Here is a 24,698-nt window from a genome sequence, read left to right as displayed (position 1 = left end):
GTACTAATACTACATGGTCAAATAGTGCAGTTGTGTAACCAAGAAAATTCATTACAGTTTCTACATGAAGTCTGTTTTGTTGAACTTCTCCACTGTTCACTGATGGAGACTTGAGTGCAAAACTGTTTGTGGTAATTGTAGACCTAAAGCCATCATAGCATAAGTGTTCATATGAATTGAGGTCCAAAGCCATCTTTATGGTTTTTAAGTGGTACCATCCTCAGTAATCTCAGTGACCTTTAGGCTGCACTGTGTGGGGTCATCCTTAGCAGCAGCATGTGACTTCCTATTGATGAGAACTCCAACCAGAAGTAGGGCATCAGGATGGAAATTATTATTATTATTATTATTATTATTATTATTATTATTATTATCCATCTATCCATCCATCTTCTATACCGCTTTATCCTTTTCAGGGTCACAGGGAAACCTGGAGCCTATCCCAGGGAGCATCGGGCACAAGGTGGGGTACACTCTGGACAAGGTGGCAATCCATTGCAGCGATTGCCAATCCATTGCATTATTATTATTATTATTATTATTATTATTATTATTATTATTATTATTATTATTATTGGTTCATTCCTTATATTATTTCTCTCTTATCTCTCAATAATCTTTAGATTCATAATAATCTTTGCAGGCTTCCTCAACTTGAATTTCCACTTGGTTCAATGAAAGTTGGTTTAAATGTGGTGTAGGAATACATTTGACATTTGATCTCAGGAACACTGGGCGTGTGGTGGGAATACACCCTGGATGGGATGCTAGTCCATCACAATTGATGTTTTTAATCTATTAAGCAAAATATGATCTATCAAAAGATGCCCTTCAATTGATGATCACATCAACTGAATGAATGAACTTCTCTATTAAGCTACATTTGTACTTTTCCATTTATTCTAGAAATGTTTGTTTCTTCTGACCTTTATTTTAATACAACTGTACAGGTCTTGTGGAAAGAGGATTTCAAAGTCATTGAAAATAGTGGTGGTCATGTTTGTTTTTCAATAATGTCTCCTAAATGTAATAAGAAGTATGATTGTTGTAGTTTTAAAAAGTCAGAAAAAGGACACCGATTTTTTTTTTTTTTGATAAAAATGTTTATCTTTAGATGACAGAGAGTACCGCTCAGATCATTGCACAATAAAAAGTTATAATACAGTGTAGAAATTGTATAGCCATTTTAAATACCTCCCTTGCATCACATCTGAGCCATATCAAAGAACTCAAGACAAAATTATTGCAAACAATTTGCTTCAAGAAAAAAAAAATTAAGAAAAGACTCAACTTTCTTCCACTAAAGAATGGAGAGAATGCTTAGATTAATTATTTAAGGATACTAGGTTGCTTGATTGTGAAAGCTGTAGTTTCCATATCACCAATGTGATTCAAATAATTTAAGCATGTACACACCAAATCCTTTTACTCATTTCTATCATTTGTTCATTTAAAAAAAAAAAGTCAACTCTTGTTTTTTTTTTTTTTTTCTTAATTTCTTTTTAAAACTTTTTTCTTCAAAAGTCATGGTGCTGGTTTAAAAAAAAACATTTTCTGAGCCATATAAATTGACTGAACATTAATTGTCCAGTACTTAAATATGCCATTAAATGCCATTAAAATATTCTACCAGCCATGATTTTTGCTTACACCTAAGTTGCTTGAGCTATGATCACAAAGATACAGATAAAATATTGCATTAGACAATGAATAAGTTGATCTACAAAGAGGAAAACCCAGACGGCCCAATGCAGTCTAGTGCAGGTAGTTATTATACAAATTAAAGCTCAAATATCATAAACCTCAAAAACATTCATGTATTTTTTTTTTTCCAATAACATGCAATAGTTTCACTTTCTGAATCAATTCAGGATTCAAAAATTGAGAAAACTGACAAATGATCAGTGGTCAAAAGCATTAAGATTCTGTTATTTGTATTCATATGTTCATGAAATTGGATATAAATACTGTAAGTGTCAGAATGAGCAGAATCGAATGTTTCATCATTAAATGGAATAAGATAAATGCGTACCTCAAAGACATAGTCCGTATGGGTGTTTCTGTCACAATGGGCACTTTAAAGTCCTTTAAATTTGTGCATAAATTCATCAGCCAGTAAAGAGATTTTATTATAAATCGAAACGCTACTGCATCTTTTAATGGAATGTCCTTGTTGTGAGCATGTCTGAGTTTTGTGCTAAACATAACCTTTTATAGGTGTATTTTAATGGTATGTTAAAAATATTTTGTTAATTACAATAAATGTTTAACATTTGAGATAGCAAATAACAGGGTATTGTTTAATCATCAAAAACAAGTGCATTTTTTTGTATTGTTACAAATAGTGTAGATAGTGTATTTGTATTATTACTTGAATATGTCGTTGTTATCGACACACCAACCGCATTTATTATTAATTGTGCCAATATACAGTAGGAACAGTTCAGCTCCAATACTCCAATAAAGGAAGCTGCTTCTAAGTCTGCTCTATTAATCTGGGATAAATATCATATGACCTGCTCAAAAATATTATTGTTCATTATCTATGGATGCAAATCCGTTATTATGTATTCTAATCTGTCAATTATATATGTATAAATGAGTATTTTGGTTTATAAAGCTAATTTTGCAAGTAACATATGTTCGTATAGTCTTTTAAGATTGTAAAATTGTGGTTGTTTGAAACATCGCTTGTATATACTGTAGACCATTAGTTATTTCTAACCAGGCAGTATTAGGACAATACAACTTATAAGTAACTAAGAAACTTTTTTTTAAGAGATGGCACCGATCCAATACCCATCATCAACATATTGGGTTGATGCAATCAAACAACAGTGAATTGGATATCAGATTCTGTGGCAAGGATTGATATTGGATCTGGAAAAAATTTTTTAGAACTGGAAATATTTATATATACATATTGGGGTTGGGTTTTTTTTTTTTGTTAGGGTCGATTTTTTTAATTATATTTATCATTTGTACTTTATTATATTTACAATGTAAGTGGTTCCTCAGTTAATAAAAAAAATATTTTAAAGTGTAGCAGTTTTTAAAGAAAACAATATGGGATGGTTATCAGTACTGGCTGATGCTCATGGTTTCGGTATCGGAAAAGAAGAAGCGCTATCGTGCCATCTCTAATTTATCTTGTTCAGCTCTAATAAAAAGCTCTTGAATAACACTAATATCCCATGGCAGTTATAGAAGTTGTCATGAAAGTAACCTGTCTCCTACTGAAGGTGAAATTGAAGGTGAAGGGGAAATATAGCCAGGGACTACACTGGCTCTGTATCAGCTATTCCAGACCAGGACTTTTAAATAACTCTATATTTATGGTTAAAAGTGCCCACAGCTGTAGAATCACCCATATACAGCATTTCCTTCATGTAAATGTCTCTTTACTGAACACAAATATAGAGGAAACATATCGAAGCTTAAAATTAAACCAGATCACGTTTACGCTAAAACAAACCCTGGCAGGAAAACACTCTGTGAGACAAATGTTAGAAAATAATGAGGAAAATGACAAAGTTTGCCACATATCTATAATGATTTATATTGTCCCTCACATGCACACTGCCCGTGCCACAGCTAAGGGTCACAAAATGCCAATTTTAAATTACATAATGAACGTGTGAGTGAATTCTTTACTTAAGACATTGAGATGAATTTGATTATGGTATAAGGTCGTGTTAGTGAGATGCTCAATACTATGTTACGTATAAAATGCGAGCAACCTAACAGGGTAAACTTACATAAACATTTACAGTGTATTGCACTCAGGCTACAGATCATTTGATGTTTGGTTGTCGCTAGATCTACTTCAATATGTCATATCCCGCTTCCCAATAGAAAAATAAAAATCATCTCGGTATCAGTAGGTTTAAATAGACTATAATTGTTCCCACTGCTATTTGATTTTAAAAAAATGTACATTCACAAGAGGACAACAAAAGACATTTCAACTTGAATTTCAAATTGATATGTGCAAAAACATTATAGATCTCTATAAAAATATGTGCATATGAATAGATCTATTTTCTTCACCAATACAATATTTCCTCAATTTACAACATGTGATTTAATAAAGTACAGATCATGTACAGTTCTTGTATTTTTTTTATCCACTTTTTTTTTGTTTTATTTAATCTGCGTATTCTTTTTTTTTTTTTTTTTTTTAACAGAAACAGCAATATTAATGACAAGATGGATAAAGGAATAAAAAAAGAAAAAGAAAACCCATCACACATCCTGAACTCAAATCAATGTGACTGAGCAGTGGGAAAAAGATAAGAACCAGAGTTCCATATGGAAACCTGAAATTGCATATCCCATCGTGCCCGATCACACTCTTATCAAAGTTGCCATTCCTGGCTGGCTTACATAATATTATACATCTCAAAAAAACTTTGGCTATTGAATTAAGTGGTTGTTGCTCCACATCCAAAATAACTTCCACGCCACATTGCGTGCACCAGTCGGAAACCATCAACATTTTCATCTCTATCATTGAGCAGTCCTGTTTACTGTGCTGAAATCTGTGGACTCCTCCAGTGCACTGTCGAAACGAGGGGGCTGTGCGGATGGGTTGCTTTCACGCACGATGCAGGAACTGGAGTCTGACTGGTGAAAGGGGAACCGTGGGAGAGAGAGATATTCGCCACAGTGTGAGAGCTGCCTCTCCACTTTGATGAGAGGCTGACTGGGGAGTTGGTGCTCCAGGAAGTCTAGAGAGTCGCGCTGTAGGGCCAGTTCATAAGATGGCGTCCTTCGCCGCAGTAGCGTGCTCTCGGACAGTTTTTTCATGGACACGAGAGACGGTGGTAGCACTGTTTCTAGTAGGGGTTCGACAGAGATACAAGGAGGACTCATCTTCTTCTTTCTGGGGATGTGCAGTGATTGTCCTCGTGAGGGCAGGTGCCTCCTTTCACCAACTCCAGGCTCAAATGCACTGTTGTCCACAGAAGAGCAAATCTCAATGGAGTGCCGCCGATGATCCTCGGAAACAGAGGGCTTGTCCAAATATCCCCTGGCGTCCACGCTGAAGAACTTAAAGTCCTTGTCTTTAGTGCTGTAGTCGGTAAGATTGGTGGCACTGGTACAGTTCTTCACAGGCAATGGCCACGATGGGACACAGGGGGACAGTGAGTGGCACCGCTCCTCTGCTGGGACTCCTGCCCACAGCCTGGCTGAGCTGTTTATATGGTGCACCTCCTCATCGGCTGGGTCGGCCGAGTCCAGCATAGAGTCGCTGGGGCTGCTGCTGGCCCGACTGTGTGGTCGGAGGGGAATAATTCTCTGGTGGTGAGGGTGTTGGAGGGTGCAGACTCTGGGCATGTAGCAATAAGAGGGTAGGAAAGGAGACACCAGGGGGCTGCTGGGGGTGGAGATCCTCGGCACCGGGATGGTGATGCTGGCTCTTGTACTCCTAATATGTTTCTCCTTGTTGCCTTTGGAGTCACACATTTGCACATCAATCGAGTCATTCTTGATTGCTTCCTGAAATCAAAAAGCATGGTGTAAGCAATATCGGGGAATTGTAATAATAAAGATTTGAAAGATAGAGATATTTAGCGATATGAAACTGTACCTGTCTACGCAGAGGCCTGCCTACAACATGCAGGGGAGATGACTTTGGAGTGGGGATCCTAGGCATGCAAATACTAATATGGGGCTGAGGATGAACACCAGGAACCTGGAGCAAGGAATGACCTTCACATGGCTGTGAGTGGATCGAGGTCACTGAGCCTATATGGAAAGTTAGTCCACCGTTTAGTCTCCAAATTTTGGGTTCAATTTTACACAAAAATAAAAACATGGTTAATAAACCATGTGACTGAAAAATAGTAAGTACCTAATTCGAGGTATGCTTGAGTGGGCTCCACTTCCTGCAGAGGGTATGGTGCGCTGGCTGGCCTCACCGGGTGAAACATGTAACTGTCATTAGGCAAAGAGTGCATCCTGGACACTGACATCTTTCGTGGAGATAACAAATTCTCCTGAGTTCTCTGCATTCGCTCATCCTGTGTATGAGAAACATAATCCTCTATAATCTGCCTGTTACGTACTTACAACTTCCCCTTTACCCACTCCAGAAAATCCAAGCAAGCCATTAATGCAAGCTCAATCCCTGGCTCAGTGGTAAATTACAGCATTGAAGCGCTGATAACGTCAGTGCCTCTTTAAATATTATACAGAAAAAACACATTCGTTAATGCTACGAAGCGCTATAACAACTCAATTCACAAATGTGGCCAATTTTCTATCTTTAAGGTCAATATAGTGACGCAGTTAAATCTTTCAAGTCAGTTTTTATTGAGCTTTTGAGTTTCAGTTTTCATTATTGCAAAAACGGATTACGCGACTCTTTAGCCCTATTAGTTTCTCTGAATGAATGGTTTGCAAACAAAATATTTCCATGTCAAATTTATATTAATCTATGCTAATATAAGTCTGACATATATAGCTACAACATTATATTAACACAAGAATGACTGCTGGAAGTAGCAATCTCTTTTCTATTGATCTGGATGTTAAAAATGTATCAATAAAATTCAGTGCGATCCAAGATGTGCTGTCAGTTTAGAAAACAGCGAGTATTATATACAAGCTCATATATATATATATATATATATATATATATATATATATAAACTCAGTCCACCAAGTCAGGGAACCAAACACTATTAAGAAATGAAACAACTAGAACTTTCCAGATATTGCATGGACATTATGCAACAAATTATCAGAGATTTTTTTTTTTTTTTTTTACGTTTCAGTACAATATTTACATTTCTCAGAATGCAATTTCATCACATTTATTTCTATCACTTTGACGATTTGTCACTAATTTAGTTGTTCCATCTAAATCTCATGTCAGTTAGGAAGGCGGCCGTTGTTGTGTGCAGTCACCGCTGGAGTTGAAGTAGGTGGTAGAGAGGACACAGATACAGAACTGAACAATAAATTTAAAATGCTTATTTATTTGATATTTGCATATTAGTGTATGTGATATTGAGACAAGTCCACTAGTCAACTAGTAGTCAACTAAGCACTGAATTCATTAAAGGTCCACCTAGACAGGACTGTTCTGCGCTCGGCCATCAGCCCTTCCATAGACTTGAGTCTAAAATGGCTAATCATTCACGGCTAAAACTTTCTTCATGTTCACTGTGCAACTGCTGCCAAGCATAATTTGTGAAGGCTTTTTATTTTACACAAACCTCTAGTGCCTTTGGTGGTCTCCATGCCAATGCTGAATCATTCAAGCAGATATTGTGAGATCGTCACATACCTCTTCAGGTGAATGTGGCCTTGGCCTCATATAGGTGCCCCTGCCCTCTGGGCCACCAGAGCTCATTGCTGAGACGTTACTGTGACGCCGGGCCATTTCCATCTCCATCTCAATCTCTGCATCCATCTCGGCATCTTCCTTGGCTTCCTTATTGCTCTCCTCCAGGTGCTTCATCAACACAGCCACCACCACGTTCACCAGCACAAACTGGGCCATCAGTACAAAGGTGACAAAGTATATAGGGGATACCAAGGGCAGGTAGCTCAGGCATTGCCTATCTTCCGGTGTGCACTCCCTTAAAGTGTCCTGCACAACATAGAATATTTATTGACACAACTTACAACATACTATTAGGGAAATATTATACATATTGTGAGGATTCCATAGTGACAGCTTTTTAAAATGAATACTTTAGCTTTCATGCTCAACATTTATAAAGTACCTTCATTATACCGTTCCAGTTGTCACCAGTTGAAACTCTGAAGAGGGTTAGAAAGGCCATTCCAAAGTTCTCGAATGTGGCATGTCGACTGAGTCCTTCACATGGGTTATTGTCAGTGCATTCTACAAATAAGTGGATGAAAACATATAGCAACAGCCAAGCACAGGCACGGCTAAATACATTTCAAGCAGAAGTGTTATATTTTTAAAGCCTTGCTGATTATCTCTGAAATGTGGTGTAAAAAGTGTGTGTGTGTGTGTGGGGTGCAAAATGGAAACGAAAAGTCAAAATAAGCATCTGCCCACAAATGCTCGACTTAATAATTAGCATTATTTTTTAAAGTCAAATTACTTAAATGCAATCAGTCCTTCAAAACAGACCCTAATACTACCTGTCTTCTGATTAGAGGATAGAGGAAGAGTCCTTTCCATAGGCCCAAGACCTTCCTCTCATAAAAAAAAACCGCTGTGAGAAAAATAAGCTCCTGCAATTTTCCAAAGAGAGCTAATTTAGCTGCCTCTCCATCAACCCATAAGACCCCCCCTCATGACACACACACACACACACACCCAACAGTAAGCTACAGTCATTTAGAAAGAGCTCTAGATTTACAAGTAAAGTTGCCCTTAGGATCATTTCCAACCACTGTCGACCCAAAAATTAAAAATGGCAGGCAATGATGAGCACTGCCACGGATGCTGGGACAGTGAGACGCAAGTGTGAGTGCAGTCAAGAAATACAGCACTGACCCAATTTCCCAAAGAGCTCTACGCCGAGTGCAGCATAAATGAAGAAGAGAAGCATAAACAGCAAGCCCAGATTTCCAACCTAAAAAGAAAAAACAACGCAGTATTATACAATCATTTAATAAATAATTAATCACACAAACACGCTCTGTGGTTACTGCTCTCTATCTTGCCTTCTCACAAAATATTGCTATCACACTAATACAGCTTTCCATGTCATGTTCATATATGATGGAAGAAGATGTGAACCTGTGGTAGAGCCTGCATCACAGTGTCCAGCAATGCTCTCATTCCTGTAGCCAACTTTAAAAGCTTCAGCACTGTGGAAATATACACACAATATGAATCACAGTCAGCATTCCTCCTATGATACATAACCATGCTCATAATGCTGTGAATAAGAGTCCCTAAAGTGTCAGTATGTGCCCGTATAGAGACATTTGCTGAGAGTGAAGAAGCAGGTATTAAAATACCTCGAGCTATTCTCAAAACCCTCATGATACGAATGATAGTGGGGTTGATTGGAAGGGCAGCGTTCATCTTGATCTCCTCCAGCGTGATGCCCATGATGGAGAGAAGCACAATGGCCAGATCTAATTGGTTCCACCTGTCAGGAAGAGCACAGTGTTTACAGCTACAGGGTCACATTGCTTGCACTGAACACCGTACTATACGACACTATACAGAGAAACAACATTAGGACCTTTCTGAACATAATTCCACTCGATAAAGGTTTAGGATGGCTGCATCAATCTTGGCTACTCTGAGATTAAATGCTAAACTGGGAGACTCCTGACTCCTCTTAATTCATAGGGCGTGGTATAATTGAAACAAACGATTCATTTAACACTCAATCCATTACCTGATCAGAGTCAACACAATTTCCTGCATTATGCATATGAAATAAATATATGATTTAAATCACACTGCTGTGTTTAATCAGATGCACTCGATTGTGTCATTTTAGATTAGCATGGGTAACAGGTCGTTTCACATTGTACTATAGCCTAATTATAGAACAATGGGAGCAAACATATGATTGTTATTTTTTGTCTAAATAAGTGTAGACCAGCTATGCAGATATGAGAATGTGCTTTGCCACTCGCATAAATTCACAAAACAAACTTCTAGCATTCACTAGAGAGTCTGGCACATGAATAGTCAAGAGCCTTCCGTTTTCTCAGAAAGAGGCTGACATGACTGACATGACAGAGACTGACATGACTGACATGAAAGATGACCAGCCGCAGGCCTTATCACGTGGTCTGTTGGCATACCTGTGCGATTATCATCATTATCTGCTTCAAATAAAACTCTTTAATCCATCCATCCATCTTCTATACCGCTTTATCCTTTTCAGGGTCACGGGGAAACCTGGAGCCTATCCCAGGGTGCATTGGGCACAAGGCGGGGTACACCCTGGACAGGGTGCCAATCCATCGCCGGGCACACTCACATACACATTCATACACTACAGACACTTTGGACACGCCAATCAGCCTACCATGCATGTCTTTGGACTGGGGGAGGAAACCGGAGTACCCGGAGGAAACCCCCGCAGCACGGGGAGAACATGCGAACTCCACATACACAGGGCCACGGTGGGAATCGAACCCCCGACTCTGGAGGTGTGAGGCGAACGTGCTAACCACTAAGCCTCTTCATGACTATAATTTGCTCTGAAAAGCTTATTGTGTCACAGTGGTCAGAAGTTTTTGTTTTTTTTACTGAAAGCACAGAGCACCAGTGAAGGTGAAGAAAGCCAATCGAATGGCATCCTTCAAGATCCTGAAGCTTGTGGCCAGAAAAGAGTACAAAATGTATCAGTAGCATAGCATGGTCCTACTTTTAAAGCTTTTAGGTCCACTTCCCTGTAAAAGTTTACCTGCAAACCAGTACACTGCATGAGAGCATAAGCCTATACAATGGTAACTTTAGTAGTGTAAAGCTACATGCCAGAGATTATTAGAGGTTATAAGCTGACATGATTCCTTAGAGATGTGACAAGATGGGTTATTCTAAAAAAAAATGTATTATAGTAAGTAGATTTGAGGTAGCCTGCTCTCCTCAAGCCTGCTCTCCTCATAAAGATATATCTTGATATTCCTTTAGCTGTCTAGGGGTGGTCCCCCTGGTCCTAATCATGGATTTGTACCACTTTAGTTTATAGTTGTCACATCTCCTGCAGATAAGGCACCAGTCATGACTTCTCCCTGCTTTGTGGCACCTACCTCACCTCTTCCCCACCCTGCAGTGAAATACTGATAATCTACTTCCCTGCCTGTCAGACTTAAGAATACACAAATCAGAACTTTCTACGTGATTGTTTGTGAGGTCTCGTGCTTTGAACCATTCCTGAGCCATTTCTTCCACCTGTTTGCGCCCTTGTTTGCTTCTGTTAGTATTGTTTCATTGTATAATCATATGTATTTGCACTGGTACCGCTGCTGAAATAAAATCTTCACATAGGGGTGTTGAATGAAATCTGTCCGAATGTTGTTGTTGTTTTTTTTCATTCCTGAAGCATGTTCCCCATTATCAGCACCGTCTCTGAGTTTTTGTGTGACAGTAGTGTCAGAAATATTGTACTTCCTTCCCAGGTTTTATGCTATACCTGTCTTTGAAGAATCTTCGGAAGCCAAAAGCCACGAGTTTGAGAAGCGCCTCTAAGATGAAGAAGACAGTGAAGACATAGTTGCAGTACTTCAACGCTTCCTCTAGATACTGTAGGAAAAAGGTTTTTATGTCAAACCGTTTCGGGCTATTTGCAAACAAACGAACAAATAATAAATAAAAAAAATACAGTTTTCAAATAAAGTGTAGTAGCTTAAAGAATACATTTCACAGAGATTCTGACTCACCATGGGCTGGTTGTAGTGCTCTATGGACATGGTGACCACGTTGATGCAGATGATGAAGGTGATAAAGAGGTCCAGGTAGTGGTTAGTGCACAGTGTGTGGATGTAGAGCCGGGCTGGTGAGTAATCTGCGTAGTAGGGCCGCTGCTGTGCTTCTGTTTCATACAAACACACACACACACACATATGCAGAACAGCATATTCAGCATAATGCAGGATACATGCAGTATAGCTAATTTAATGAGGCACAGGCAGGAAGTAATGAGCACGAAAGGAACAGTGCAGCAGAGTAGGACATTTTTATAATGCTGAAACTAATACACCATGGAATCAAGTTTGAAACATTAAAGTTCATATCCCCTGCTGGACTTGGCTCCCAATCATGCATCATGTCTTTGTGAACATGCTGTATTTGGGATCATGCCTTTGTAAACATGACAGTTGGCTATGTGTGTGTAAACATACCCATGTGAATGGCTGTGAGTGTTGCATGGTGAGTACAATATTTAGTACTGTTGAATGATTCTTGATGTATTAGTAGTGTTAGGTTTCACTATTAAATTTCATTGTTCAATTTCAGCTTGAATCCATCTTTCTGAGTCTGCCATACATTGCATGTTTACAGTCGAACTTACCGAATGACAAGAGAGAAGCCAGGAATTACGGTATACTTATATAATGATGCACATGCGGATACACACTAACAGTTCATCTTCAGATCCAAACGGATCCAAACCAAATGCAGTTGCTGTATTTAAGGTCTGCCAAGCAAAATCAATTTTCATGTCGTTTGGCATGAATTACGCTGACAGGCCATGATAAATCAACAGTAGGACAGGGAACATCTCACCAAACATCTCATCATGCCCAACTTCTTGTACATGCTAAAATGTGTTGCTGTGTCAGATGAAGCTGACAGCTGCTCATAAATCACTCGTCCTTTCAGGGACAGTTCCATCTTCCCTTTTTTTTAATTTATTTTTTATTTTTTATTTTTTTTAAAGCCCCATCATTGAGAGCTATCATAAAAATGCACTTTGCCAGAGAAGTGACTGCATTCCTGAGGTTACTGGCTACTGAGTATTCAAATGTCAGCATCAGAGCCAAGAGGTTTCATCTTTAAAGTTCATCCTAAATGATGAACTGCTTTAAAACAATGGCTTTGACATGCAGGTGCCTCAGAGGGACACTGTGATTAGATTAAATCTGAAATTCTGTTCAAACTCTGATATATGGACTTTACAAGTCACAGATGCAATACTATTAATCCACCGACTGAGGAGTAATGGGCCATGGGAAGAGTGTAACTGAAAAAAATAAAACTGTCTGGTTTTCCGCTAGACATCATTACTTAGGTAGCTTTACCTTGGCCGGCATGGTTGCTTTTGCATAAAATAATACAGTAAGCACATTTCCCTTATTGACTCATGTAAAACCATAGCCAATGCTTTTAGTGTCTTTAATTCCCTCATGAGTGGTCTGGATAACGCTGCCCGTACTTTCTGTACACACAATGATTCAAAGGCATTGTGGTTGAGACGTTGATGGAGCCAGGGGGAATTTTCATTCGCTCCCCTATCTCTCCAGCAGCACAATGTGGCTCAGTGTAACTTCACACAAGCCAGAGCCTGAATTAGGAAATCAAAGATAAATGTTACTGCTCCTACCCGCTCACTCAAAGATAAGAATCAACTGGCCGCACACTGCACTCACAGAATACGGCTCTAACTGTCCCTGTGTGTCCCTGTGTGTTCCTGCGGCTTGAAGACCTGTCATGCTGTATTTAGTGATGAGGGAACATGCAAAGGCAAACATGCTGCAGGCCATCACAGTTCAAGGCCACCAACACAACTCTAAGAGGCTTTTGTCATTTTATGTCATTATTCGCTTTTTTTTTTTCTTGCTCTCTCTTTCACTAGGTCTCTCTTTTTCTCTCAGGCTCTGGAGGCAGGCAGTGCTCAGAAAAATAGACTACCGACCAGACCCACAATTCTCCTTACTCCTGCGCCTTTTCTCCATCAACCGCTGCCTCTTCTCCTCACGCAGGCGCGACTCCTCTTCTTCCTGGTCCTGCCGACACTTGTGGAAGTTCTCCACCACCACACCCACGAACATGTTCAGCACGAAGAAGCTCACAATCAGCAGGAAGGAGATGAAATAAAGCAGCATCCAGGGGTTGTGGTTACGTACCGGCTTTCAGTGATAATGAAGAGAAAAAGAGTAGCCTTTTACATATTCAACACGGCAAAACAGTGGGATTTTTATTGTTTATCAGTAGGACCTTCCAAAATAACAAACCTGTTGGTCCACACCTACAGCATCCAGGCCATCGTACATAATATTCACCCAGCCATCCTTACAAGACAGCACAAACAGCGACATGAGAGCCTGAGAAATAGAGATACAACGCCAGTGAAATTTCAGACATCTCAGGGAGTCTAAGTGACTTCCAATTTTGTATTCGGTCGTCAGATGCATTAGTTCACTGGGCATGCAGCTGTCCATTATAGCACTCCATTAAAACTCCCGGATGATTTTTCAGGCCTATTAAAGCAAACTCGATTACTTAGAAGTTGGAATGTATATATTAAACCCCACACAAGCGTGACTTAAGTTTTCACCCTAACTCTTACCTGCCCCAAATTATCAAAGTTGTACTTCCTCCGAATCCATTTGTAGTTGGCTTGTAGGCAATCTGATTTATTAGTGATGTTTCTTGTGTCCAAGCCTTCACAGTGGTAAAACTTGCCTTTGAAGAGCTAAACATTCAAATAAATCTGTTCTTTGAGTTGTTTAATGACGCACAGAATAAACACCTTCATGCACTTTCATTTGCAGAAGCTTTTCATTCTTATAGACAACACTCTCACAAGTCGTCACCTGAACTCCAAGAATGCCAAAGACAATGAAGAACGCGCAGCAGATCAGTACTATGTTCCCGATGGGCCTCAGTGACGTTATCAAAGTTTCAACCACCAGCTTCAGTCCAGGAGCACGACTGATCACTCTGCCGACACAAAAACAAACACTATCCTCATGCTCAGCATCTACACAGCACAGTGCAGGTTTTCTGAATGATGCTTATGATTGGGACTTAGCCACAATGTATTATCATTTAAATATATTCCAGGATAATAGGGAATAGCTGGACATATATATATATATATATAAAAAAATGGCAGTACATTCTCTATAATTAATACTGAAAAGCCGATGTAACCCCAAACTCTAGCAGTTACACAACCCTTCAACAAGGATCCTGACCTTAAAGGCCTCAGCGTCCTTAGTAGACGTAGAACTCTCAGAATACCAAAGATCTTGTTCCCACCGGTGGATGCCAGGAACTCCAGGATGTCAATGAGTGAAACAGACACCAACACTCCATCCAACACGTTCCAGGTGCTTTGTAGATAACTATCCTTTCCTGAATAGAAGCCAAGAGCCACCACCTACAAGACCAGCAATAGCTAGTCAGTGAGCTATAAGGACACTGCAATACTACTTTGGATATCTGTATCAGACTGAAACTTAGTACCTTCACAGTCATTTCAGCAACAAATATCACAGTGAATACATAATTGGAAATACTGAGGAACACTCGCTCCTAGAAAAACAAAAAGAACAGCATACAGAGGATATCATCAAAGAGTGAAAATGACATAAAGGCATATAAATACTGTCAGCTCCAGAAATATTGACACCCTTGGTAAAGATAGAAAACAAATAAAAAATAATAATAATAATAAAGTCTTTGTAGTCAGTTAGTATAATCTCACACTGAATATATGAGAGAATTGTAACCTTTTGCCCGTAGAAATTCTCATAAAAACTGTAACTGAAGCATGTTCATGTTAATATTTTACTTTTTTATGTTCATACATGTTACATGTTCAACATGTTTTTGCATGTGCAACTCATCCATGACTTCCTGTTTCACTGGGAAATAAATACGAGGTGACACCTGAGACAAAATCATGCTGACTTTCATATAACAGGTCCATATCCACTGTTAGGGCAATAATTAAGCTACCTAACAGAGCTGCAATGAAAGTGTAATGACTACATGTTAAAAAAGTGGTGAAAAGTCTGCTACAGTCATAATAATAATTTAATAAATATACATATTATTTCTAAGAAAATTAGTCAAAGAATAGTCTGTGAGAATTGTGATCTCAAAAAGTTAAAAAAACAAACAAACAAAAAAACAGAAACATTCCTATTTCATCAAGAGTCATGCAGTCTTAGTGCCAATAAATCTGGGGCTGACGACTGTACTACTATGTATTAAAGTGTTTTCACTAAAAGCAGAGGTCATAAGGTTCAGAACAATATAATAGTTGAGCTTACTGGGCTATTGGACTGAATGTGTGGCCTCTCCAGAGCAATAGTGATGCAGTTAAGGAAGATAAAGACTAAGACCACATGGTCAAACAGCTTGTGTGAGATGATCCTCTGGCAGAACATACGAAACCTACATAACAGAAACACAAATGAGTTTAAAGACTATAGTATACGGTTACTAGAAGTGATATAGACTACTTACCTGTTCCGTGGAGAGAATATATAGAGAGACCAGTCCTCATGACTTTTACACCACTTGGGTTTATACACATCCAGCACCCTCTTCAGACGAAAACAGAAACTCTGCAGCATAATAACAGACTGGATTGAGATCTCTAGCTAAGGAAGCTTCTTAAAGCCAGCATGAAACGATGTTATTTCTCCACTTTCCTAGTTCTCCCTTTAACACAGGATCAGAAGCAGCTTGTTGTTTTCCATATTTTATAGCTCTTGAAACTCAATTACAACATAGAGCCTCTTGACTGCTGAGGTACCATAACACTGGATCACTCGAGAGCTTGCTTTCCTGCCACCAAAATAAATAAATAAATAAATAAATAAATAAATAAATAAATAACATCCCGCTTAGCTGAATCCTTCAGTGTTACAATTATACTTGTAGTAAGTCAAACCCTTGGGAAGACATCCTTAAGGATAAATAAACCCAAACAAAACATACAAAAAAAGAAAGAAAACTCACTAATGTCGGCATTGGTTATTCTGTTGAAAAACAGAATTTGCTATCTACAAGTTATTCTATGAAAAACGCAACTTATTTACATTAAAAATATCTTTCAAGGGTAAGCTTCACATGCAGCTCCATTATATGCTACATACATGAGTAGCTTAACTACACAGCCACATTCTTGTAATGTCACCTCTACTGCTCATATATATATATATATATATATTACACACACAAAAACAGGCCTCAAAATGTATATATCGTTTCCAATATACACCATGGGATTAAAAAAAGTAAACTTTAATTAAAAAGGTAGTTTCCATCGCACATACATTCGACCATGCATACCTATGCTTTTACTGGTGAGTGTGTGTGTGTGTGTGCCCAAAGTGTGCTTGCAGAATGAGATGATTGATTATGAACTGTTATTCCAATGATGATGAGATCATCAGGAAGAAATCAATTAGTATCATTGCATCCACTAGTTCCAGTGGAAACCACATTGGTGGTCTGGAATGTAAGGAAGAAGAACAGAAGTTGCATATGTAACTGTGGTTCTACAACTAAATGGAAGGGTGGGTCACTTGGGTTTGAGTGATGGCCAGAGCAAAAATGTGACATCGGGTGACAGCGGGTCATGGTAAAAAGGTGATAACTATGCAATTTGCACTAGGTCAGGAAATGATTTCACAGGAATACCTCTTTAACCCAGAAGGTAACCTGGCATTCTTCCACTTCCACCAGTTGTAGAACCGTTTGTAGAACCATAACATTTGTAACCTTTCAGTAAAACTACCTCCAAGTTAGTTGATATAAAAAAAAGTAAAAGCATTGCTACTTGTATTAGCTCTGACTATCAAAATGTTAACAAGCTTGCATGAATGACTCTACATACTGTGTGTGTGTGTGTGTGTGTCTTTGCAGCTGTTTGTTTACTCACATCATCTAGATCCTCCTCTGTGGTGGAGTCCTCGCGACTCAGCTCTGAGGGCAGCTCTGTGGACAGGTGTAACGCCCTGCCGTTGCAGTCATGGTACTCTCCTGATAGGCACGGGCTGGGGAGTGTGGGCAGCTCAGCGAAGTCCAGAGAACTGGGGTGGTGCAGAGAGCCACCACTGGCACTTCCTGCATTTCCCAACATGATCCCCTCTGGCTCCTCATCCTCAAAGCTGCCCCTGCCCTCACCTGAGAGCAGAGACTCCCTCTCCCCAGAGGTGTCTTTCCTCTTTAGACTTGGTGCCCGACTCAGGCCGTTCCAGCTTGACCTGCGGCTGCCCCAGTTACTGCTTGAACTACATGGGTGGCAGGGTGATTTGCGTGGGCTGGCCTGAAAAAAAAAAAAAAAATCAATATATTTTTCACAGTATGTTCATATTTTCATAAACGATTCTGCTTATCATGTAAAATGAATAAATGAAAAGCACCTCTTTTGACTCAGTAAAGCCACTTACTAATGATCTCTGATCGTAAACAATTGGATCAATGGATATCCCACTGCCACGCCTTGATTCTTCTAAACTGAAGATGGAGTCTGTGCCAAGAGAACTCTTTGGTGTGGGCATAGGAGTTGCGGCGGTGCGCATGATGATCGGTGGAGGCAAATTACCACGAGAGTCCACATGCCCGTTTGCAGACATCATCAGAGAGTACATCTTTAACTCTGCTAGTGATAATTGCAAGAGAGCAATCCATTTCAAGATAACAGGAAGACGTATAGTGCCAAACCAGCCCCTGACATATTGTATAATGGAAAACTACATCCACAGTCCACTGGATAAACTAAATGGGTAGATTTTTCATGCAGGACCCACAGTAGTCAAATTCATTTTCGTTTGATCATCCAAGTCTTTTTAGTGCTTATTAAAAAATAATTTAAACATTAACCTGTGGCACGTAATTCTCCCATCTTCTCCTCTTCTTCAAAATTAACTGATCTCTTCTCCTCGTCTGCGTCAGACTTGGTGGCATCTCCCTACAATTTAGAAGACAACGCTTTTCAGCGGGCCAGTGCCTGGCTCTTTGGTATCGATAAAACCAATGGGTAGCACTTTATTTTAGGAAAACATGCATAAAAGGGGTTAGTTAATGTCTTGTAATTTGTTTTAATAAAGCTCAAATTAGACACTTAGTGTAAAAGGTTTATTCACTATGCATTGGTCTTTATTCATAAAGAACTGTATTACTACATAACTGGAGTTTATGTGAAAATGATTACGAGCATATATTGATAACATTAATAAAAAATTCAAACCTTATTAGTCTTAATTGTCCACGATAGACCTTTAGGTTGTCTACATCAAGTAACTGCAAATTATGCCTTTAAGAGCTCTCGGTGTTCTGCTCAGTGTTGGTCAGTTAATTGATATAACAAGGTCTCTTTTGTGAAAGTGCTGTGATGCTGGTTTTTACACACACATGCTGGTTCACACAACCTGCATCAGCATATCAGAAGAGCCCAACCATGTAAACAGTGGAAAATCTATATAAAGTTCAGTGTTTTTATTGGGCCAGATTTAGATTTGGTGACTAACGTCAAAAGATACATCGATATATACGCTGCGTTATGCTAAGCAGGTGCATAATCTCAAGTCCTGAAGCAGTCCATAAAGAATATTGAAATGACCTGTATGTATTTTTTATTTTTTTTAAATATCATTCCATTTTAAATAAGAACTTGTCCATAAGCCAACAATGTATCGGTTGAAGATCCTAACAGTAAAGTTACATTTTTCACGCGATGAATTACAACACGATTTCCAGCAAGCACTGCATTCGCACATTTGTTAATATCACTCTGTACATTCAATTCAAAGCTCATTGTGGTCATTATTAAAGTTACTAGGGCATGGCAGGTAAATCGCTGATGTTTTGTATTGTCTTCAAATACTATTACTGCTTTCTTGTGTGAATTTCAGGGTGACATATTGTGGTTAAAACAAATGATCATGACACTGGAGTTAATATACACTAACTCCTCTCTTAGGCAAGGAAACGTTCAAAAGTCGGAACAACAATAGTTTCTACGCATTTTGCACTTTTAACTTATTTATTTTACACACATTTCACACACACACACACACACACACACACACACACACACACACACTGCTAAATATTAAATATTATCATACCTCTGCTTGAAAACCCTCCACCAAGATGGCTACTAGAAGGTTAAATAGGACATAATTCCCAAAGCTCATCAGGGCCACAAAGTAAAGTGCAGCCAATGGAGAGGTGGAAGCCATTCCATTATAGAGGACCACATTCCAGTCCTCCTGAGTTAGTATCTGCAATAAAAACACAAGCCTACAATGCACAACTGAGACGAAAAAAAAAGATCATAACAGATGAAAAGCTGGCGTTGCTACTTACTCCGTTTATATTTACAGTGCATCTGGAAAGTATTCACAGCGCTTCACTTTTCCCACATTTTGTTATGTTACAGCCTTACTCCAAAATGGATTAAATTCATTATTTTCCTCAAAATTCTACAAACAATACCCCATAATGACAATGTGAAAGAAGTTTGTTTGAAATCTTTGCAAATTTATTAAAAATAAAAAACAACAAAAGCACACGTACATAAGTATTCACAGCCAATGCTCAATACTTTTGTTGAAGCTCCTTTGGCACCAATTACAGCCGCAAGACTTTTTGAGTATGATGATACAAGCTTGGCACACCTATTTTTTGGCAGTTTCCGGACGCTTTGGTTGGGGAGCGTCGGTGCACAGCCATTTTCAGATCTCTCCAGAGATGTTCAATCGGGTTCAAGGCTGGGCTCTGGCTGGGCCACTCAAGCACATTCACAGAGTTGTCCTGTAGCCGCTCCTTCGTTATCTTGACTGTGTGCTTAGGGTGGTTGTCCTGTTGGAAGATGAACCTTCGCCCCAGTCTGAGGTCCAGAGCGCTCTGGATCAGGTTTTCATCAAGCATGTCTCTGTACATTGCTGCATTCATCTTTCCCTCGATCCTCACTATTCTCCTAGTTCCTGCCGCTGAAAAACATCCCCACAGCATGATGCTGCCACCACCATGCTTCACTGTAGGGATGGTATTGGCCAGGTGATGAGTGGTGCCTGGTTTCCTCCACACATGACGCTTGCCATTCAGGCCAAAGAGTTCAATCTTTGTTTCATCAGACCAGAGAATTTTGTTTCTCATGGTCTGAGAGTCCTTCAGGTGCCTTTTGGCAAACTCCAGGCGGGCTGTCATGTGCCTTTTACTGAGGAGTGGCTTCCGTCTGGTCACTCTACCATTCAGGCATGATTGATAGAGTTCTGCATAGATGGTTGTTCTTCTGGAAGGTTCTCTCTCCACAGAGGCACGCTGGAGCTCTGTCAGAGTGACCATCGGGTTTTTGGTCACCTCCCCGACCAAGGCCCTTCTCCCCTGATCACTCAGTTTGGCCGGGCGGCCAGCTCTAGGAAGAGTCCTGCTGGTTCCAAGCTTCTTCCATTTACGGATGATGGAGGCCGCTGTGCTCATTGGGACATTCAATGCTGCAGAAATGTTTCTGTACCCTTCCCCAGATCTGTGCCTCGATACAATCCTGTCTCGGAGGTCTACAGACAATTCCTTGGCTTGGGTTGTGCTCTGATGTGCATTGTTAAATGTGGGACCTTATATAGACAGGTGTGCGCCTTTCCAAATCATGTCCAATCAACTGAATTTACCACAGGTGGACTCCAATCAAGTTGTAGAAACATCTCAAGGATGATCAGTGGAAACCGGATGCACCTGAGCTCAATTTTGAGTGTCATGGCAAAGGCTGTGAATACTTATGTACATTTTTTGTTTTTTATTTTTAATAAATTCGCAAAGATTTCAAACAAACTTCTTTCACGTTGTCATTACGGGGTATTGTTTGTAGAATTTTGAGGAAAATAATGAATTTAATCCATTTTGGAATAAGGCTGTAACATAAAAAAATGTGGAAAAAGTGAAGCGCTGTGAATACTTTCCAGATGCACTGTATATCGAACATTTATGGAGTTTTACTGTATGTGCTGTATAGTTGTGTGTGTATGTCTGTGTGTATGTGTATCTTCTCTGAAATCCACCACATATATTAACGTATTGTGTCACTAAAATAAATTCAAACCAAGAATTCAAACAATTCCTTTGTATTAGTCGGAGTTCCTGGCTGCGTTTTATATGTTCCCTGCATGATACTAGATCAGTAAATGTCTTCAGTAGCAAGCATGCTTCTAAATGTGCACCATACAGCCCGATACACTGCAAGTTCAGCACTATAGCAACATGTCTTTCTGCTGATGCAGCAAACACTACAAGCACATCATTTCAGGGCATTTAAAATGATCGTTCTCCCCATACGGTTGTGAAAACAATAATGGTATAAGATAAAACTGTTAAATTGCTGGATGACTTTATTTGGCCCCTGGTAGAAGCACAAAAATCCAGTCCTCCTTTCTCGTGTAATTGTGTATACAGGTCTAAAGCCAGCTTAATAGCTTTAGATTATGTGCAAGCCTGTGTGTCAATGATAACGTGGCGCACGTTCACCTCCTCCTTTGATTCATCACTCATTTCAAAGTGTGTTTGAGACAGTAATGTTCGTGCTTTAACCTGAAACACAGTGACGATGGCCCACAGCAAAGAGTCAAAGTTCTTCCTGTCTGGGATGGTGTCTCCATTCTCCAACTTCAGGCTGAATTTGCAGCCAAACAGATGCATTCCAAGAATACTGTAAAACATTACAGAGCAAGCTAAAGTTTGTTCAGACAATTCAAAAGATTGTTGCTATAACATTTCACCAGAGATGATTGACCGGTGTGAATTAATACCATTTGTAATGGACTGCCTGGAACTGGCCTAGATGAGATGGACAGGCCTCAATGAGGCATCTTTACTCACTGACTGAATGACTTATCCCAATAGATGGAAGGGCCTAGAAGAGACATCTTTACTCACTGATTGAATGACTTATTCCAATATATGGAAGGGCCTAGAAGAGGCATCTTTACTCACTGACTGAATGACTTATCCCAATAGATGGAAGGGCCTAGAAGAGACATCTTTACTCACTGACTGAATGACTTATCCCTATTGTTCACATGTTCACCCTACACTAGTTGATGTTATACTGTATACATCACCTTGCAACCCATTTTAAAGGAGTGGCAAGGAACTCCACAACCATATAAATTTTTCTCCATGCATATATTCCTCCGGTCGATAAATAGTAAGTCACATCAATCAGTGCTTGAACCATACAGTATGCTATGCGCCAACAATCCTTTTTATTTTAGCATAATCTGTGATGAACTTATTTGTGTGACTTAATGTATAATGGGCCTCTTAAAAATCAATTTACAGTTCAAATACTTTTCAAATTTGGATAATATTTGTGTATTTAAAAGGTTACAAAATGCATTTATTTAGCTAGATAACCAATTCCAAAGAACATAACCTCCCATGCTGTAGCCTAAAAATGTAAATTCTAGCTAAATATCACAAATATGAAAACATTACTGTGAATTTAAAAAAATGAAAGAATCTGACACAGATTCTTTGTCAAAACAATACTATGATTTACTTTGCTAAGGAAGCAATGCAATTTTCACCATAGTGATAGTGTTTGTTTTGTGTGTGTGCAGAATAAAATTATAGGCTTATCAATATTGGCATGTATTCAATACTACGTTTTTGTCTATCTGTTGCATCAGATAGACAAATTCATATTTTGGGACATCAAACATTCACATTTTGGGACATTAAATGTAAATGTCCATTTAGAAACTAACTGAGATTTGTTGATACGTGATGACTATAACACGGCCATGATGTCAGATTATGAAGATCCCATCCTTGTCAGAACATTTAGTTGTAAAAACGTCAGAGAATAACTCCAGAGAATATCTGAAATGACAGCTGTTGACATCTGCCCTTCTTTTAGTGGTTAATACAACTCAATTCACTCGATTTATATTTGTGTAAGTGGACAGTCGGGTGCCTTATCACCTGAAGGTGAAAATGAAGAGCATGAGCAGCATGCAGAAGGTGGCCACATTATCCATCGTCTTCATCAGGACCACCAGCTGTCTCCGGAGAGCCGGTAGGAAGCGCACCAGCTTGAGTACACGCAAGAGACGGAAGGTCCTGAGCACGGAAAGACCCCCATCAGCCTGTCCAATAATCTCCCATACACTAGCAAGGCAAGGACACACATACTCTGAGTCAGCAGGATCAGCACATGCATTCCATAAATTACACAAATGCAGGATGGTGGGTTCAATTAAAATATGGACTTATTATAGAATTAGGCTGAGCCTTGAGTGAAGCATGGCGCAAAGGTGCAAGGCTGTGTAGTAAAATGCACAATATACTTTACCTTATAACAACAATTATCCCATCAAAGATATTATATGGGTTTTTGATGTAGCCGAAGAGTCCAAAGGCCATCAGCTTGAAGATCATCTCAAGGACAAACATGCTGGTGAAAACAATATTGCTAATCTCCAGGATATCTGTCAGTTCATCAGGCTGTGGGACCAAAAAAAAAAAAAAAAGACACACAACTTTTTATTAAACTGTAAACCAGTACTAATATGGGTGCTACAACCCTCAGTGAATACAACCACACCTTTCATAATGACTTTGTACTTAAAAATGTGAAAACATTTGTAAAAATAAAAAAATAAAAAAAAACCCCCAGAAAAAAACATTGTATTACCGCATTTGTACAGTATAGTGTATCTATCTAAATGCAATATTTTGTCAAAGAATATTTATATAAATATGTGTCATGTATTTCCCCCTCGTGCCGAGCGCTGAATGCTGTGCCTCTCAGCGCACTTTGCATCTCGCAGTGCTATGGCACATACTTTTGCATTATCAGCTGTTTCTTTACATTGCCATGTGTGTTTTTGTTTTGGTTCATGTCTTGTCTCCTCCCAGGTCTCGTCATTGGTTGTCTCCCTAATGTGTCATGATTACTCTCACCTGTTTTCAGTTTGCCCTTTGATTAGTCTGTGTATTTATAGCCCACAGTTGTCTTTGTTCCTTTCGAAGTACACACCAGCCGTTATCAAGCTTTGATTATTGTTTGCTATTCAGGTTTCCTGACATTGTTTCTGGTTTCCTCAACTTGCTCTTGCCTAGCCTTGTTTATGCTATTTGTTGTTCACCTGACCTTTGCCTGCACCTTGACCCTGACGTTGAATCTCATTCTTGTTTTGATTACCTGGATTAATAAAAACCTGCCTACCTGCACTTGCGTCCTCTCCTGCATTCGTGACAATATGAATATAAATACTATATATGAATATTAATATAATGTTATGAGTCCGGATGGTGCTGCTACTGA

General features: G+C 39.2%; 1 protein-coding gene across 1 annotated transcript in view; it reads right to left on the bottom strand.

Annotated features, from left to right (window-relative positions):
* Positions 1-756: 756 nt before the first annotated feature.
* The window catches only part of cacna1ha (calcium channel, voltage-dependent, T type, alpha 1H subunit a), a 55,892-nt gene continuing 31,950 nt past the window's right edge, over positions 757-24,698 (bottom strand). Inside the window, exons 9-33 of the mRNA XM_017455071.3 lie at positions 23,724-23,875; positions 23,354-23,539; positions 21,959-22,076; positions 19,501-19,656; positions 18,254-18,341; positions 17,821-18,029; positions 17,310-17,696; positions 15,887-15,987; positions 15,691-15,814; positions 14,879-14,947; positions 14,608-14,792; positions 14,224-14,350; positions 13,977-14,102; positions 13,642-13,731; positions 13,344-13,536; positions 11,347-11,498; positions 11,100-11,209; positions 8,959-9,092; positions 8,735-8,805; positions 8,489-8,567; positions 7,740-7,861; positions 7,298-7,603; positions 5,858-6,026; positions 5,594-5,751; positions 757-5,502 (exon numbers count right to left, since the gene is read on the bottom strand). Coding sequence (XP_017310560.2) covers positions 4,510-5,502; positions 5,594-5,751; positions 5,858-6,026; positions 7,298-7,603; positions 7,740-7,861; positions 8,489-8,567; positions 8,735-8,805; positions 8,959-9,092; positions 11,100-11,209; positions 11,347-11,498; positions 13,344-13,536; positions 13,642-13,731; positions 13,977-14,102; positions 14,224-14,350; positions 14,608-14,792; positions 14,879-14,947; positions 15,691-15,814; positions 15,887-15,987; positions 17,310-17,696; positions 17,821-18,029; positions 18,254-18,341; positions 19,501-19,656; positions 21,959-22,076; positions 23,354-23,539; positions 23,724-23,875 — 4,605 coding nt within the window. The 3' untranslated portion in view covers positions 757-4,509. The remainder of the gene's footprint in view (positions 5,503-5,593; positions 5,752-5,857; positions 6,027-7,297; positions 7,604-7,739; positions 7,862-8,488; positions 8,568-8,734; positions 8,806-8,958; positions 9,093-11,099; positions 11,210-11,346; positions 11,499-13,343; positions 13,537-13,641; positions 13,732-13,976; positions 14,103-14,223; positions 14,351-14,607; positions 14,793-14,878; positions 14,948-15,690; positions 15,815-15,886; positions 15,988-17,309; positions 17,697-17,820; positions 18,030-18,253; positions 18,342-19,500; positions 19,657-21,958; positions 22,077-23,353; positions 23,540-23,723; positions 23,876-24,698) is intronic.

The sequence above is a fragment of the Ictalurus punctatus genome, chromosome 24, assembly GCF_001660625.3.
Source record: "Ictalurus punctatus breed USDA103 chromosome 24, Coco_2.0, whole genome shotgun sequence".
NCBI classification, from domain to species: domain Eukaryota; kingdom Metazoa; phylum Chordata; class Actinopteri; order Siluriformes; family Ictaluridae; genus Ictalurus; species Ictalurus punctatus.
This window is presented reverse-complemented; position numbering and strand designations above follow the sequence as displayed.